Genomic DNA, 17,870 nt, shown 5'->3' with positions numbered 1-17,870 from the left:
CCATTAAGAAAGCTGCTGAGAGGCTGCGTTGAGGTCTTTACTGCGATGTATTCCACAGAGTCCATTCTGAAATCCACTGAGGATGAGGATCCTGATTTTATTAAAGTTAACTGTAAAGGCAGCAAGCATTACACCGGAATCAATCAGTGAAGCAGAAGTGACGAGAAGTCACAGGAAATATCTGAGCCATACTCACTCTGATGAAATCACGCCCATTGCACCAGTTACTGGAAACCGATATAACCATGGTAACCATTTTGACTCCTAAACTGTTAAATGCTTATTTTTTAACCACACCCTCAAACTCTATCGCAGCCTTTTCCATTTCACAACTGAGTAACACAACAACAACATGAGTGTTAGCCTTGTCATCAATTTAACTCAATTCAGTTTTATTTATGCAGCACCAAACAACATCAGTCGCCTCAAGGCGTTTCATATTGTAAGGTAGACTCTACAATAATACATACAGAGAAAAACAAAACAATCCTATGAGCAAGCATTTTGGTGACAGTGGGAAGGAAAAACTCCCTTTTAACAGGAAGAAACCTCCGGCGGAACAAGGCTCAGTGAGGGGCGGGGCCATCTACTGTGACCGGTTGGGGTGAGAGAAGCAATCATCAATATTATCAGCCTTATGAGTAACAGCATTATATGTTCTGAAAGTGATAGCTAATATTCCTTACTCTGTATGGGAAAATAACTATTTGGATAAAGGATAAATTACTAACTTGTTTAAGGAAATGATGTTCTCTTCCTTATTTTTTGTTCCAGTACTGGATGTTCATTTTAAACTGGTTCCCACTCAGTTTAAAAGTTTTCATCAATACAGTTAGCTCTGTATGATGTGAAAGAGAGCACAAATCCCCAATATGGTCACGCATCTCTGGCTGAGAGTATTGAAGCCCCTCCCACTCACTGTTCAAACCAATCAGATGAAACCTGCCTCAAAGCAGTAGTTTCTAAACTAAACTCTCACCCTATCCCTAACATCCTTCATCACATTTCCTACATCCATCAACCTTCTCTATGTTCTTTCACTTTTCCTCCTGCCTGGCTGTTCCATCTTCTGCATCCTTTGTCTAATATATGTCCAATATATCCACTATCCCTCCTCTGCACATGTCCAAACCATCTCAGCCTGGCCTCTCTAGCTTTGCCTTCAAATCCGCCCGACCTGAGCTGTCCCTCTGACACACTCATTTCCAATCCTGTACATTCTAGTAACAATGAAGATCCGAAAATCTTCAGCTCTGCCACATCCAGCTCAACCTCTTGTCTTGTTGTCAGTGCCATCATCTCCAAATAATATATCACAGCAGGTCTCGCTACCATCTTGTCTATCTCTTTCTTTGGATGGCATCTGCAAACATCATGGAGTCCTTGGAGACTTCTGCCTTACCTGATCTGACAACCTGTCCATCACACTGCAAACAAGAAGGGGCTCAGACCTACCACCCAGACCTGTATGGGGTATGTGTTTTATTTTATAAATGTTTCTGTCTTTAATTATGCTCACAGATTGCTGTATTTTTGGTTTTGTTTAATAATCTTATATGCCATCAACCTGCCAGGGACAGCACATGAAAATTAGCCTGTGCAGCTAAATCTGTATATTTATATGATTAATCTAAGTGCTCATGTTAATTAATATTCATTGCCCTTCCAAATAAACATTAACACCCGTCACTGTCCTCATACATGTCCTGTACCACCTTCATATTCTTCTCTGCCACTCATGACTTCCTCGTGCAGTACCACAGTTCCTATCTCAGCAGCCAATCATCTGCTTTCACTGATCCACACAGTGAAGCTCTTTCCGACCTTCTCTGTACTTCTCCGTGTCATCATCCAGGCTGAGTGTCAGGTTGTTTTTCCATTCCTGCCTCTGCATCCAGGTACCTCCCTTCTGGTGAGCTGGTTTCCTGCTCTTTGCAGACACACCTGCATGTCATTACCTGCAGTTAAGAGCCTGCAGTTTAAGGACAGACTTCACAGCACACTCACCTGCTCCACTGGACACTCACCTGGATGCCTCCCTTCCAGAATCTTCACTCCTTGTTACCAATGAATCTATCCCGCGTGATGCTCACTCCTTGTGGTTACCTGTTGCCCAAGTCCTTTGTATTAAATAAAGTCTTTACTGTGAGTGATCTGTTGCCTATCGTGCCCACTTCTGAGTCCAAAACTTTGTATTAGCCCTTGATACTCCACCAGTGCTCACTAAGAAAGCACGCTCTTTCTCAGGATGAAACAATCCTACTGCTCAATGATCGTCACCTGTCTCCTTATCCTAACCCCAACAAATCTTTTGCACAGCTTGATGGTATGGATCATCAACTTTGTATCTACACATCACCTTTGTTCTTAAAAATTGGTCACCCCAGACATCTGTGTCTGGATCACTGCCTTCATAAGAAATAATTCTCAGAGCATCAAACTTGGGCCCCGCACTTGCTTATCCATCACTCTGGAGCTACACAGGGCTGTGTGCTGAGTCCTTCTTTTTTTTTTAACCCACTCTATATATATATGATTGTAGTCCTGTCCACTCATCCATCACCATCGTGGTCACTGTTCCTCAGGCTCAAGATGAGTTAGCATACAGAGATAATTCAGTGACTATCAGCAGTCTTTTGTTGAACAACACTAAAACCAAAGAGGTAATACTGAACAACAGGAAAAAGTGTAACTCAGACCACCTCCAGCCCCACTCTGTGCTAATGGGAAATTTCAGCCAATTGGTCAGCCAACACTACTCGTGAAGAGGTGAAGAGGGAACATCAGAGACTCCACTCAGGAAGAGCAACATGGAGAGGAGACTACTCATGTGTTTTTAATATACTGCAGTTGAGTTTCTTTTAACATACTGCTTACCAATGTGCTGTTCAGGCTGCTCTGTCGCAAACAAAAAAGCTTTGGAAGGAGTGGTGAGAACAACAGAACAAATCATTGGTTGCCAGCTGCCATCCCTGGAGGACATAACCAACTCTCACTACCGCAAAAGAACAAAAAAACATTATCAGGGACTGCTCACCATCTGTTACCCTCTGGAAGAAGCTTCATATCAGCCAAAACACCCACCTGTAGATTCAGAGACTCTTTCTTTCCAAAGACCTAAACACTTTTTTTGATAAATGTCTGTACTGACAGCAAACTATGCTGCATTTCTGTCCATTTTAAATATTTATAAAATGCAGATGAATAATGGTATTTATTCATCTGCATTTTGGTCTTCAGTGGTTTATTTTAAACACCATGTTGGAGCCACATTGCTAAGTTTTGCTGTTTGCTCTGCTCACAATGACAATGATGCCATTCTACTTTATCTGCTCACCCTGGTCCACTTTTGGTCCTTAATTATAGAAGATAATTAGAGAACGTATAGTAGATCGATGGGGCATCTGAAGTCTGAAGCAGAGCTGCTGGTAGACATACATCACACAGCTGTTCAGGCTTTGAAACACACAGTAGGGGGTAGAACGAGTGGATAGCACCCTGTTAACGCCCAGCAGGGCCAAGCCTAACACCTTTTCTGGTGAAAATCCAGAAAATCTTCTGTGCTTCTCAGTAGATGGAGAGCTGTGGGAAGTGCTGCTTATTGTCCCAAAAAAATAATTATTCATTTTTATAGTCAAATATGAAATATCTCGCATGTATTCAAACATTTAAACAAATTAAGACAGACATCCCGAAATGTGAACCACAGAAAGCTACTTTTAAAATAATATATGGGGCAGGAAATGAGCATAATATTTCTCCTTCAAAGTAACTGTTTTAGATTTGGGGTCTTTCTTGAAGAAGAAAAAAGCCTCATTAAAGGGTAAGTTTACAGTTATTGCAGTCATTAAAAGAAAGCAACCCTGACTCACAGTTAAGAAACAGGAAACAAACAGCAGTCTTCAATTAGGGTTTTTTTTTTTAATGGCAAAGACACACACGAAAGAAACGTTTCGCAAAACCTTTAATTCTTCTGGTAAAACCACAAAAAATGTATCAAAACAGTTTTATCTCTGCTCAAAGGTACATGCTGCTGTCAGAGGAGTGTAACTGCGCACAAAGTTCAACACAGCCAGGCTTTCTTTGCATCAGCTGGCTCAAACAAACTTAAAACCCCACTCGGAAGAGATAGATAAAGTGTCCAAGCCTTTTAACTCTGCAGGTTTTTTTTCACTGACTGCCAGTGAGGTGGACCAAGTTGCGATCACTATTTTAAGAGATACTGATGCAAAGGATTCTGTGGCACGCTGCATAGTGCCTTTTCTGATCAGTGTGGGGAATAAAAAGGAGTATTTTGCTTGTGTTGCTTCATACAGTTATACTACTTTCCCCCTTGGTGTCTGGCACAGTGGGAGTGGGAGTGCCAGACGAGCTGCCAGTTGCTGATGTTGATCTTGATGTGATTTGGCTGGGGGAGAGGTGTTTCCTGCCACGCCCGAAGTCACTGAAAAACCAACTGCTGATACTTGCCTTCATGCCCCCTCTTGGCTTGGTGTCTCTTCAGTTTTTCTGGCATGCATCGTTACTAGTGCCCAGGCTCTTATGCTCGGTGATGTGGTGGAGTCTGATGCTCCTGTTAGCCCTTCCCCTGAAGTTAAAAATGAAACTGTGTCATCTGATGTGATACCAGATGACACAGTCTGGCTATAGTCTGGCTATAGACAGAAAGCAGCTCATTAAAGTATCTGATGCTACTTTGTCTGCTGCCCAGAAACAATCACATGTAACCCAACCTGTGTCTTACCAATTTTACCAGTCTTTTGCTGTGTAAGTGGTCTCCAGTGTCTGGAATGGAGTGTGAAGTGGTCACTCAGGTCTACAAGTTTTAAGCCTGGTCCATCACCACCATCTGTCTGGACACTTAGGAATCAGGAAAACTCATGACAGAGTGCTCCTCCATTTTCTCTGCCCAGGATTTCAATCTGATGTTGCCAGATACTGTCGATCATGTCTTATATGTCTAACGGGTGGTAAACTCAAAAAGTTAATCCCTCCAGCTTCTTCACATCCAATCCGTATTTGACTGAGTAGGACCAAAGATGGTCTTCAATATGTACTCATCACTTTGTATGTCGCCACACGTTTTCCCGAGGCCACCCTGCTGCGTTCATTGAGGGCAAAACCTGTGGTGAAAGCACTGGTTAAGTTTTTCTCCACATTTGATTTGCCAAAATGCATTCAAACTGACCACAGATCAAATTTCATATCAGTGCTGGGTATTAAGCATAAAGTGTCTAGTGCCTGTCAGCTAGAAAGTCAGGGTGTGCTGGAGGGATTACACATGACTTTGAAATCCATGCAGAGAAAACGAACAATGCCACCATTAAGTGTGGAGGAGCAAAAACAATACACAAAATTATGACCTGGGTCAGAACAAAAGCTATAAACAGTGAAATACAACACAGTTCAAAATAAGACAAGACATTAATGCTGCACAAAATCGTTAACCCAGTGATTTCATGCACAGAGCAGTAAAACTGACATTTTAATTCCAGCTCATTATATTATGGCTGAGTGTGGTCTCAGCGCTGCAGCTTTTTTTTTTCAAAGATAATGGCTCAGATGAAAGCTCAGAAACGTTGAACATTAAAGCTTACTGTACCACAGCCTGAAAAAGGAGATGTAGAAATCTCTTTAGTTTGTTAGCAGTAAGGTGAAATTAAATTGGTTGATGGAAGAGGTATTTTCGGCGTATGTTCTGCATTTCCTTGAGCGTAAAAGCGATGACAACATTTATACACTTTCTGCACCACCTAATAACACTGAAAGCATGCTGAAAAAATCAACTTCCAGGCGAGTTTAACCTGAAACTCTGACCATATCCATGTTCAGCATGAGTTACCATGGTGAAAGGAGCCTGTGTGACACAGAACATTCTGCATTTAGGCTCAATCTCTCCTCTGGTCCTTTTCTGTTTTTACTTCTTATTTTGTATTTTTTGCAGAGAGACAGCCACATGCAGTTTGGAAAACTTGACTTGCATATCCTTTAACAAAATTTTGACTGTGTGTGTGTGAGAGAGCTGCAGACATTGTGTGGATTTGATGAGTTTGTGACATTTTGCCACATACATTTTGAGTCATGCATTTTGTCAAAGGAGCTGAAAAATTAGGTTTTGTGTTTAGTTGTGGAAAAAAAGAGTGGGACATATGCTCGGAATTGGCCGCACTATCCATTTTTAGGAGTTTGTAAATGTAAATTTCACTTCTTGGAAACAAAATTTGTTAGCTATAAATCTATGTGTTGTTGTTTTTTTATGTAGAAGGAAGTGTAAATGGTAAATGGCCTGTATTTGTATAGCGCTTTACTAGTCCCTAAGGACCCCAAAGCACTTTACACATCCAGTGATCCACACACACATTCACACACTGGTGATGGCAGCTACATTGTAGCCACAGCCACCCTGGGGCGCACTGACAGAGGCGAGGCTGCCGGACACTGGCGCCACCGGGCCCTCTGACCACCACCAGTAGGCAACGGAAACTTCCAATGTGTTACATGGAAACATTTCTCACAAAAGATAAGAAGAATTGCTGAATATTTGTATTTCTTTTACTTGGCCACACAGTGTACACATTTGGAATGTGTACAAACTGTACTCCTGTACAAACTGTTTCAAGACATTTCTGAGAGGAACAGCATCTACTTGGCAGCTGCTCGTGTCCAAATACCAGCTTCACTGAGTTTTATTGAGCTGACAGACTTTAGAAACGAGCCTTTTTCCCAGAGTAATTAATAGACAGGACATTGTTCTCCATACAGAGTTTGAATGAAACACTGGGCAGGGAAAACTGGTTTTTCTCAGCCAGTGTGTTTATACAAAGAATAACCTTAATGCTTTAGTGTCTTCCAAAAAATCCACAGTTTTTTTCCTCTTCCACCATCAGGTCAAAAAGATTTGTTTTGCTTCAACTCAAGCAACAATCTGATACATGAAGCCATTGTGGAAGTACTAAAACCTGCAGGTTATAGTTTTGTTTATCCTTCCTCCCCTGTGTGTGCGTATCTTGTTAGTCTCAGGCTCTGTGTTTGGTGTCTCTTGTCTTGTCCTCCGTGATTAGTTGAGCTGTGTCTTGTGTTTCCCAGCTGTCTCACCCCACCCCGATTGCCCTCCTGTGTGTATATATAGCGCTGTCTCCTGCTTAGTGTTGGTCAGAGTTTCTCGTTTCCCTCTCAGTGGCTTTGTTGGTGTGACTCCTGCTGGGTCTGACTTTATATGACTTTGTTAGACTCGTATCCAGCAGTAAAGGTGTGTTTTCTGTTTACTCTATCTGCATCTGTGTGTCTGAATTTTAAATCTTAACACTTCACATCAATATACAAGCTCTGCAGACTTGTGACACTGCCCGCTTTTACTGACATCTGGATGCCAACCTAGGCCGGCTAAACCTCAGCTTATTACAGTCTCTGAGCTGGATCTCTGGATGTTTATGGTTTTGGTGCCTTTTCAAGCTTTTTTTTTCTACAGTGCAGTTATCTGGGAAATAATGACTTGCAGTCTACCAGTCTGCTAGCAACCAAAGCAATCATGAGGAGGCTTTTGGTACAGCACCCTCTTTGCAACTAATTTCACCCAGCAACAGCCAGTAACCTCCAGCAACCACTTGCCAAGCATTCAGGGAATGCCATGTTTTCCCTAAAGGTTGCTGCCTGGTCTCCAGGCCTGTGTGGCTGAGGTCTTAGAGGCAAATATCAGTTATGTGCTCATGCTGACTTTAGTGTTTTGCCAAAGTGTCTTCAAACAGACCCACAGAGGTGTAAACTCTGACGTATGGTGTGAATTGTACATTTAATATCTCTGTGGGTAAATTATGAAGCATTTATACAAACACAGACTTTTCTGTGTTCTTTAGCCAAACACGGTAAACAAATGGAGTGCTGCTGACTCTTGTCTGAATGATGATGGGCTTTGAAGATGAAAAACAGATGCCTATTTGTGTTTATTTGTGCACATCTGATTCAAAAAAAATTTTTATTCACATACTGCATCAAAGATCTTTTCAGCATGTTCATGTTACTCATCCTGATGTTAGAAACCAGTTACGTTAAATGATCTTTCATTTGCCAAATCGTTTGCACACAGGAGATTTCGGAGCTCAGACCTCGGCACACCGACACCGTGAGAAGCCACTTTCAGTCAGAGGCCCGGCCGCCACCTCTGTGTGATCTTCGGCTTGTACAGCGTGTATGTCACATTCAGATCAAAGTATCATGAATGAAGCCCTACATTCTCAGAGTAGCAACAGAACTGCTCTAAATAGAGATTTTTAAATAGACAATAGTGTCTATAAATACCCCCCCAGATCTGCTCCATTTTGACTTTTGTGGAACTCCTGCAGTGACACATTCCTGATGAGCATGTGCTGTTATTTATTTTTAGATGCTTTGACGATGGCGTCTCACATGGGATCAGTTTCTCAGGCGAACCGTGATCAAATGGATTTCTGTCCTCACTGCACTAATAAAAGTTGTATATTGAACCCCTAACATTGGTCTGCTGTGACTGTAAGCGGCATTTTATTGTGGTAATAACTTCTTATAAAAATGTTTAATTAATCATAAATTGCTGATTATTTTCTCAATCAAATAATTGATAGTTATAGCCGAGAACCCAAAGGTACAGTTTGACGGTGTTTTTTTTATCCAAATAACCATTCCATGTTTAAGAAGCAGGAAGCTTCAAATGTTTGGGATTGTATCTGAAAAATTGCCTTTAAAGTAAAAAATGTTGCTACTTTCTATAAAATAATTCCTTCACCAGTTAGAGACTGATGGCTGACTCTAACTGAGCCTGGTTATTCCTGAGGTTTCTTCCTGTTAAAAGGGAGTTTTTCGTCCCTACTGTTGCCAAGTGTTTGGTCATAAGGGGTCTTCTGATTGTTGGAGTTTTTTCAGTATCATTGTAGTAGAGTTTCACCTTGCAATATAAAGCGTCTTCAGGTGATCTTTGTTATGATTTGGAGTTGTACTAATGTACTGTTATTGTATTATTGTAATCTGATATATTTAATCAGATTAAGAAGAGTTAAAAACAAACAAACAGGTAGACCTTTGAGTGAATGTCAAAAAGGAGTAATTTTATCCTGTTGAAATTAAAATGATGCTTTCGTCAACTGTAATTGGTGTATAAAAACTTGCTTGGCAACATGATGACATCATAAAATCTAATACAGGAAGAACCTTCAAGTTCCAAGATATACCTGCTATATCGCAACTCCTGATTGTGTAGAAGTTGTAGAAGAAATAAACACACAGACATTTTGTCTATTACATTTAGATACACAGTTGGCAACTTTTATCTGTAGTAAAAATATATATATATACATATTTATTTTCTAAAATTTAAATGTGAAACCTAAGTTTGATCATAACTGTCACCACACTGTTTGTATGTGTGTGTTTCTTCAAATTTATGACATAATTAAATATGTGTAAAAATTTGTATGACTTACCATTGACTTATTTTCAAGTGATGTCTTATGACTATAATAAATATTCATATTTTCCAAGCAATTAATATATTTAAAAACATTGTGGTTAGAAATAAAACATTTAAAGTCATAAGAATAATATAGCAGGGTAAAAAGTACAACCTATGTGTAAAAAGAAGTTGGGACAAACTGGTATTATTTAAATGTAGCTGAAGAGGAAAAAGATGGAATTTATTATTATTATTATTATTATTATTATTGTCTGGATGGATCAGTATATGCTAAAAATAGGACCCTATATTTAGCTATATTTCAATAATTTCTTCCAAGAATCCCTCACATTTGATAATCCAGTACTCAGGTCACTACTCATAATTAATCATATGAACAATATATCTTTAAATTAATTTAATAAATGAAAATAAAATAAATCCAGTCTCCAAACGTGTTTTTGTCCATATTAAATTTACATATACAAAAAACCCAAACAGTGTGTTGGCACCTTAATGAGGTGAAAGATGTGCTCCAGACCCCTTGTGACGTCTTCTTGTTAGATTTTTTTTTTAAAAACTGGGACATAAAACAAGCAAGCGTGACCAAAAGCAACACCTGCAGAAATGATTCTCACACCTCACTCCATAAATAATCCAAGCACATCTTCTGACAGCAGTCATGCTTTTACAGGAGTGCTGTTTCACAGGAACAGAAGAAACTGAGGAGATGTGTAATAATGGTTTTTCGCCAAACAGCGAGGAAACTTTGCAATCATCCACTGTACTTTGTGCCATGTGCATTTGTGCCTGGTTTTCACAAGTTCTAAAGGTGTGTCATGTGTGTTACTGTTTGTAATGGATATTGCTCTGCTGACGGTTTTCTTTATGATATTAAATGCTAACTTGAAGCTGTTCCTCTAATTCCCTATAACCATGCAAAACAGGTCACAAATGTAGTGTTTAATGTCTTTAAAACGGCTCAGTAGTTTCCCTAAGCAGCTTGGCTCTTGTGGTTTTTTTTTTAAGTCACACATTGCACGAGCAGGGGTAATCAGTGTTTTCCTTTGGGACTATTTTCTTGGCATGGTAGTGAAAATTCACAGCACAGCATTGAGTATGTGGGAGTGACTCGCACTTAACTTCAGCGCCCATGTTTATGGTCACCCTAAGCAATTTCCACATAGTAAATTTAGTATATATGGAAAACTTCATGTGGTGGTTGAAAAAAAAAACATTCTCGGGCTAAAGGCTGTATATAAAAGATGGAAATAGCTACTGTGCTGCCATCCACTGTCCATTTAGAAGTTTGCTGTCTTGTATTTGTTTGTTTGTTTTGCTTTTATTTTTAACACCAGATGCTTTTTTTGAAAAAGCTGAATGGCAAATGGTCTTTTTATTCAATTTCTTGCGGTTAAGAAAAATACATCATATCAACAATTTGTATAGTTTTTCATGATTTTGAGCACAATATTTATACAGACCTGCTGTACTGCTCAGTTTTTGCTTAGCTGTTGCCAAACTTTTAAACAAAAAGAATTAAACATTTGGAAAAATAAGACATCAAATATTTAAGATGATTTCATCCTCCATATTTAGACGGTTAACATGTGAATGCATTCTCCAGAGGATTACAGCGCTGTCTTTTAAGGTAAACCTTCTTCTGCACTAGGACTTTGTGAAAGCTCTGTCTCAGAGTCCACCTTAAAATGACGCGAGGTCTACTTGTTGATTTATCCTGCCAGCAGCAAATTACACATCACTCCTGGATACAAAACATCTGGACAACAAAAGGCTTGGAGGAGTATAAGCTGAGGCAGATGTGAAGAAGTGCAGCAGATGGACTGATCTCCTCATCATGAATCCAGCTCTGGTGCTGTTGGCGTTGCTGGCCTCAGTGGCAGCTCAGTCTCAAGACCATTATGACATGGGCTGGGTCAATGGCTACCGTCAGGGATTCAACTTCCAGTGTCCCCACGGTGAAGTCATCGTGGCCATCAGGAGCTACTTCAGTGAGAATGATGGCTCCGACCGCCTGTGGTCGTTTGAGTGCCAGCCCACACCTGCGGGTCTGGGGGAGCCCAGTGACTGCTGGTGGGACGACATCAACCGTGCTGGGATGGAGTGGTGGGTCCGCTAAGTCTTAATCTGTCTTTTACTTGCTTGGTGCCAACTTCTATTTGCTTTTTAAAACTTTGACAGCTGTGTGCTGAGGCATGCTGGAAGACAGTCATATGCGTCCCAGGTTTATAGTTAGATCAGAAAATGTCATTCATGTTTAAGCAGTCAGCTGTAAGTCGGCTCATAGCAGTAAATCATTTAATGTGAAGATGCACAAAACCCAGTCTGCTTAACTGTTGGAGTTTACAATCTTTCTGAAAATGACATTATGCTAAATGGCTTTTAGGGGCTTTAGCCAGCTACTTGCAGCAATACCAAAATAAGTGATGCACAGTGATTGAGAGCATTAGGTTGTAAATGCACTCAAGGGACAATCCCCAATGGAAACATCAGGGAAGCAGGAAAATCTTGTTTTTCCTCAGTGGAGCAGCTGTGGACACGCTTGGATTTGTTCTTTTATGTAATAATTATACAAGTAATGCATCCCGGAGCCAATAAGCATCACTCGGCTGTTAACTTCAGGCAAATCCAAGAGGCACAGCTTTGTTGGTTGTTGCTCCAACTAGCCCATAAATGCCACTGTTACTGGGTGGATCACTTAAACACAGCAGCAAAATCTCAGGAATAGACGTCACAGGCTCAAACTCATAGGTTTTGTCATGAACTAAAGGTGGAGATTAAAGTGCAAAGCAGAGGAGCGAATATAATCCCTGTGAGGTGTGAAATCAATCAATCAACGCACCACCGAGAGTTTAAAAATGGTCCAAATTCCACAGTAAAAAGATCAGTGTTTCTGTTCTCCCTGGAGACCCAGTGCAGTTTAACGTCCACATCCAGCCGAGTTAGAAGTTAGCAAGAAGTTAGCTTGTCTATCTACAGATGATACACCAAGTTTTGATTGAAGGATTTCTAAATCAAACTGAAACACCGCGCTGAAAGAGCTTTGAATATAAACAAGGAGATTAAAAAGCAGTTTCTAAAGTTTCCACATATGTGGCCACCTGGTGGCTAGCTACAGAGCTATGGTTAATATAAACACATTAGCACAGGGAAGATGGAGGACAAGGGTCAAACTGTTCTTAATAAAAGTTTATAATGAGGGTTCCCAATAAGCAGAGGACCAAACTTCAGCTAAGAAAACCTCTGAGACAATCCGCAGCACATGGTTAGTCATTTATATGATAGAGGAGGTTCTCAGAATAGTAAGAGTGCTGAACCTGTGAGGACAGGAAAAAAAGTATTCAGTTATGACAGAAACCACCACATAAACACTAGCCCCTGCACTTGCTCCACTTTATTTACTCAGGCATTTCTTACATTATAAGCAGATGCAACCAGCCAAACATAATTTGAAAACAGTAATTAAATTACTTTTTAAGCTGAAGTTCTTTGGACCTATAAGGTTGTCATACTCAGAGTTAGTATGTAATAACTTTCAGCTATTCTCAGACTTTCCACATATTTGTCCTTCTGTTATTTTCATAAAACATTGCTTTTTGTTCTGTTGTTTCATTCAGAGGAACAGATCCAGGTCCTCCTGGGTCTGTATGAATCACCATCTCACTGCAGAGCAGCCATAAGTGTTTTCCGCTGAAATTTCTGGGAACAGTGAATTTTAAAGAGCTTCGTCCAATTGTGTTCTTTAGGGATATCCGTGCATTTTGTAGGCCACATGTTTCACGTGTTTCTGAACTTTTGCAATATGCCATTCATGAAAAAAGGATTAAAAGGATCACTGCAATGCACAATAGGCTCTGACAGTAAGAATCCACTAAAGCGAAGAAGAAAATAAAATGAGTCCTTTCCAACTTGACATAAACATTTCTGACTAACTATCAGTTCCACTGAAAGGTTGATCTAATTAAAGGACTTGGGTCAACCTTTAGAAAACCGGTTTGGGTCTATGATTCAACCCGCTGTTTACACAGAGACGTCAGTCTACAATTCCCCCTCCAAACAGACCGCTTATCTGTTTCAGATGACTCTTTCTGGTTTGGACAGCAGAACACATTTGTGCTCTTTAGATTTATTTCAAGTTGAGCTTGATTGCACCCATCCCACTGATTGGTCTGCAAACACTGTGAAGGCTCTTTACCGCAGCCTCGCCTGCCCCTCTTTAACATAGCTGTCTGTTTGAATTACACCAGGGAGGACAGTAAACTGCAGGGAAACTTAGCCCCCGACTGAAAGGCTGCAGGCCAGGTCCATGTTGCCATGACAAACGTCTATGCATGCTGCATGTCTTTAGCCCAAACATAAAATAGCTGGTCTTTCCACCAAACTGTCTAAATGAGTCTCATCTAAAACTGTTTCTCAGCTTTTTAACTGTTGAATATATATTAAGTAAGTGTTACTCACTTAATGACTTTTATACTTCTTTGCAGGACTTCAACATGCACCCGTAACGGCCTGGTAGCAGGTGTTCAGAGCAAGTACTTTGAGTCCACTCTTGACCGGGAATGGCAGTTTTACTGTTGCTTCTACAAACGCCGCTGTCCCTACTCCTGCATGTAGGTTTTCAGATTGGATTTCGATTTTTTTGAGTGGGGATGCAAAATTCAAACAGAGAAATTGTGAACAACTTGAGGTTTTGAAGCGTCAAGCAGAAAATTTTAGACGTCATCAACTTTTTGAAACCAGACTTCACAAGTCTGGTTATAAAAGGATTCCTGACTCTAATAACGACCATAATGTGACCACAGAATTTGATCATAAAATAACGACAAAATAAAACTCGTGTTTTAGTGACTGAACCCATAAACTTGTCAGGAAAGTGCTTACTGAGCTCATTGAATAAGGGAGCTGAATGTTATTTTCTCACGGACTTCTATACAACTGGATATATCTTTTTTTAAGCCAGAGGAGTCGCCCTCTGCAGGCCATCAGAAAGAATGCAGGCTTAAGGCTCTTTAACTCACTTTCAGACCTAGTTGCTAGCCATGCCTTACATCATATCCTTCAGTATTACCTCATTTTTTTCCCAGTCAGACCACATTTAAAAAATAATCACACTGTTATAAATAGACTTTAAAATATCAAATGACACCATTAACCATTGAGATCTAGGCTAATTTTCACATAGACTTCTAGACAGTCGCACATCTTTTCTCCTGCCACCTGCTGGACATTAGACAGAATTCAGGTTTAAGCCACATTAGTCTGACTTACATCTTTTGTACAGTATATAAGATGTTACTTAGTTGGCTTTAACGATGCTGTTAGGTAAACTGTGAGCGTGGTATTAATGTTTTTATTTGTATCCGGTTGTTCAGTCTGACGTCACTAGCCGTGTCTGGGTCTAAACTCTGCTGCAGGTCCATATATCAAACGATCACTATGGCATTACTGAGAGTTGAAAAACTGTCTAAAGTCTTTCATCTTTAATAAAATGATCAGCGTTCTGCTCTACCAGGTGTAACAATTGAGTTTAGCATCCAGGCATCCATGAAAACGGAATTTATGACATTTAACGGAGTTAGAAGTTAGCAGGGAGTTAGCTCGCTAGCTTCTATCTAAATACAATATAGCATGTCCTGACTGCAGGGTTTTGGAAACAAATTAAAACGTACAGCTCTGCTATCACTTCCAGCATAAATGAAGACAGAAAACTAAACAGCAGTGACGTTTGTAGGGTTACTGAAGTTGGGCTAGCTGGTATATAATGATGTGCTACGGGACCGCTAGCGACACAGCTATAAACAAACATAATATAAACAAGCTAACTTTTTTCCCACTCGATAAAAGTTACCGTGAGTGTTCTCGGTGGTCAGGAACAAATGTAATCGCATGGCAGGATGCTGTAAAAGGACCAAACTTCAGTCAGGAGAACAACTGATCCATCCACAATACGAGGTTAGTCATTCATATACTGCTGCATGGGCTGGGCTGTAGTTACATCCCAAGGTTTTAAAAACTGAGCTTAAATAAATGATTAGCGGTAATAAAAGCCGACGGAGGTCAACAGTGATCACTGACTGTTTTAGGAGCTTTTTGAGATCAAATAGAAGAAAATATATAACATTAAACATGTTAACCACACAAAAGCCATATTAAACGCAGACTACTTTAGACCCGGAAGTAGGATTCGTCGCGTCATCACTGAACAACCGGATTGCTACAAAACAGACTGACTCAATCAGCAAATGGTTAATAAAATTGTGATTTGCGGCTTCCTGCAGGAAGACCACTGACATTCCTGAATACTACAAAGAAGAGGGAGAGCTAGTTGTCCCAAGTTATGGATACTTTATCCGAGGTGCCCAGACCACCTTCAGTGGAGTGCTAAGGTTTGTCAAGAACATTTTTCCATGTCTAACTGCAGCTGTATGTTTATATCTCAAAATCAGACCTACGGGATCAGAATTTATTGGCACAGTGGACGAGACATGGAGGAAACGATAAAACTTGATTCACGTGTTGTGGTCACACTCACAAGATGTTCTTTCTTTCTTTCAGAGATCGGCAGTGGAAGTACATCCTGTGCAGAATGACAGACTTTGACTGTGAATTTGACAATTTATAGACATGTGAGGAGTTTTTTTATCGGTGCATAAACATTTTTAATACATATTCACATATACATTTAAAGGTGACCTATTATGCCTTTTATTTTACTGTCTTATATCTCCTGTTCCACTGTCAGGTGCTCATATTAAACACGGCCAAAGTCACAACCCCTGTGAGCCAAATGCTCAGGGAAGATTCAAACATACCTGTATCCATCGCTTCAAACAGCCAATCGATCAGTGAAAGAGAGATAGGCGGTTGCTTTTTGGTAAAATTACCCCTCACAGTTACTGACAGCCGAAAGCTGTTCAAACCCTCTGTATGAGAGGAGCATCCAATCAGAAACAGTTGGTTTAAAGGGAGGCAGCTTTTGTATAACGTTTCTGCTCATGTTCATGGACAGAGATTCTCCCTTTTTTTGTTTGATTAGACCTGAAGCTAATGTGTTTCTACAGGAAGTGCTGTAAGTTTCAAGACTCTTCATATGGGAGGAATCAGCCTGGCAACCGAGAAAACTGATCTTTAGAAAAAAAAAACTCTTCCTTTAATCCAAACCCTGTTTTTCCGCAGCTAATGTTGCAGGTAATTGAAAATCCAAAAGATGTTTCAGGCATTTTAAATGTTTGACACCACGGCCATTGGGGCTATTCCTGTTAACTTTATTTAAACGAGTTTAAACCAGAAAAAACATGAGAACGAGCTGCACCAGGGCCCCGTATAAGAATAAAATATGAAGTTGGAAATAGGTCCCCTTTAAAACAGCATAATACTGATGTTAATCATAAGTGACTTGGTTCATGTTTTCATCCATATGTATAGTATACATATGTATATTTTATTTTATGCATTTTTAACCACTGTTTCTATTAGTCTGGCATGAAGAATATAAATATATCATATAAACAGTTAAAATGAACATCTCCATGGTGGTTCTGGGGGGATTTGGGCTTCTCTGGGCTCTCTGGACAGCTTCAACCTTTTTTTGTTTGTTTGTTTGTTTGGTTACTGGATGAAGTGGAAGTCCATTGGCAGCACGTCACAAACAAAACAAAACAAAGTGAATTTGATACTCTGTTAATGGCTGTGGAAAACACAGCTCATCAGGCTCCCCTCCAAGATTTCCCGAACACGTGACTTTCATGCACATAATGGCATTCACAGAGCTGACTGAGATACTCTGCTGGTAGTAACATCGGATCAGTCATGTTGGGAGCAATGAGAGGCTCTCTCTGAGTCACTGGCGAAACAAGATTTGCATGCAATGAACGAGGTCCCACCTGCTTCCTCTGTCCATCCTTTATTAAAGTGTCTTGTCCAGTTTGGCAATTATAACCTGTACTTAAATCCATGTAACCGTGCTGTGTGAAAACCTGGATTAAAAACCTCATTTATTTAATGTGAAACTCTGTTGTGTTCAGTTTGAATTTTATTTCACCTAAAAATATAATAAAAGGGAAATAAAAGGCTGTGACGGTGGCAACAAGAGCTTTTATTGAAACATTAAAATAACCACGTTAGTATCTCAGAGAAAGAATAATGCAGCTACCCAGCTGTGATGACATCAGCAGCTTCTCTGGGCTTAAATTGGCTTAAGGTAGACTCCAGACTGCTTCATATCGCCATAAGCAAAAACTCAGAGGCAGATTGTTTTGATTATCTGTTCAACAGCTCACAGGGTTTTATAAAGAAAGCTGCGTTCAAGTCACACAACTGAACAAACAGATGGAAGGACCACGAGAATGAAAGTGTGCAGAGAGGTAAGAGACTGTGGAAGGTAAATCCCTCGGTAGCGCCTGTAAAGCTGATTAGTGAACAAATATCA

General features: G+C 40.1%; 1 protein-coding gene and 1 long non-coding RNA gene across 2 annotated transcripts; both read left to right on the top strand.

Moving 5' to 3' along the window:
- Nucleotides 1–7,073: 7,073 nt before the first annotated feature.
- LOC308394021 lies at nt 7,074–8,519 on the top strand. The gene is made up of 3 exons (XR_013971081.1): nt 7,074–7,249; nt 8,084–8,185; nt 8,381–8,519. It is a non-coding gene; the product is annotated as an uncharacterized lncRNA (long non-coding RNA).
- A 2,668-nt stretch (nt 8,520–11,187) lies between these two features.
- dpt (dermatopontin) lies at nt 11,188–17,416 on the top strand. The gene is made up of 4 exons (XM_080878500.1): nt 11,188–11,548; nt 13,927–14,052; nt 15,721–15,828; nt 15,998–17,416. The coding sequence occupies exons 1-4, from the start codon at nt 11,280–11,282 to the stop codon at nt 16,062–16,064; spliced, it is 570 nt and encodes a 189-aa protein (XP_080734626.1). The 5' UTR covers nt 11,188–11,279; the 3' UTR covers nt 16,065–17,416.
- The last annotated feature ends 454 nt before the right edge of the window (nt 17,417–17,870 follow it).

Source organism: Rhamphochromis sp. 'chilingali' (genome assembly GCF_963969265.1).
Source record: "Rhamphochromis sp. 'chilingali' genome assembly, chromosome: 3".
Classification (NCBI taxonomy): Eukaryota; Metazoa; Chordata; class Actinopteri; order Cichliformes; family Cichlidae; genus Rhamphochromis; species Rhamphochromis sp. 'chilingali'.
The sequence above is the reverse complement of the archived record's forward strand: the minus strand, read 5'-3'. Positions and strand labels throughout refer to the sequence as shown.

Coding starts and splice junctions, on each gene's coding strand:
- dpt (XM_080878500.1), top strand. CDS start 11,280: ATGAATCCAGCTCTGGTGCTGTTGGCGTTGCTGGCCTCAGTGGCAGCT. Junction 14,053..15,720: donor CGCTGTCCCTACTCCTGCAT/GTAGGTTTTCAG, acceptor GGCTTCCTGCAG/GAAGACCACTGACATTCCTG. Junction 15,829..15,997: donor ACCTTCAGTGGAGTGCTAAG/GTTTGTCAAGAA, acceptor TCTTTCTTTCAG/AGATCGGCAGTGGAAGTACA.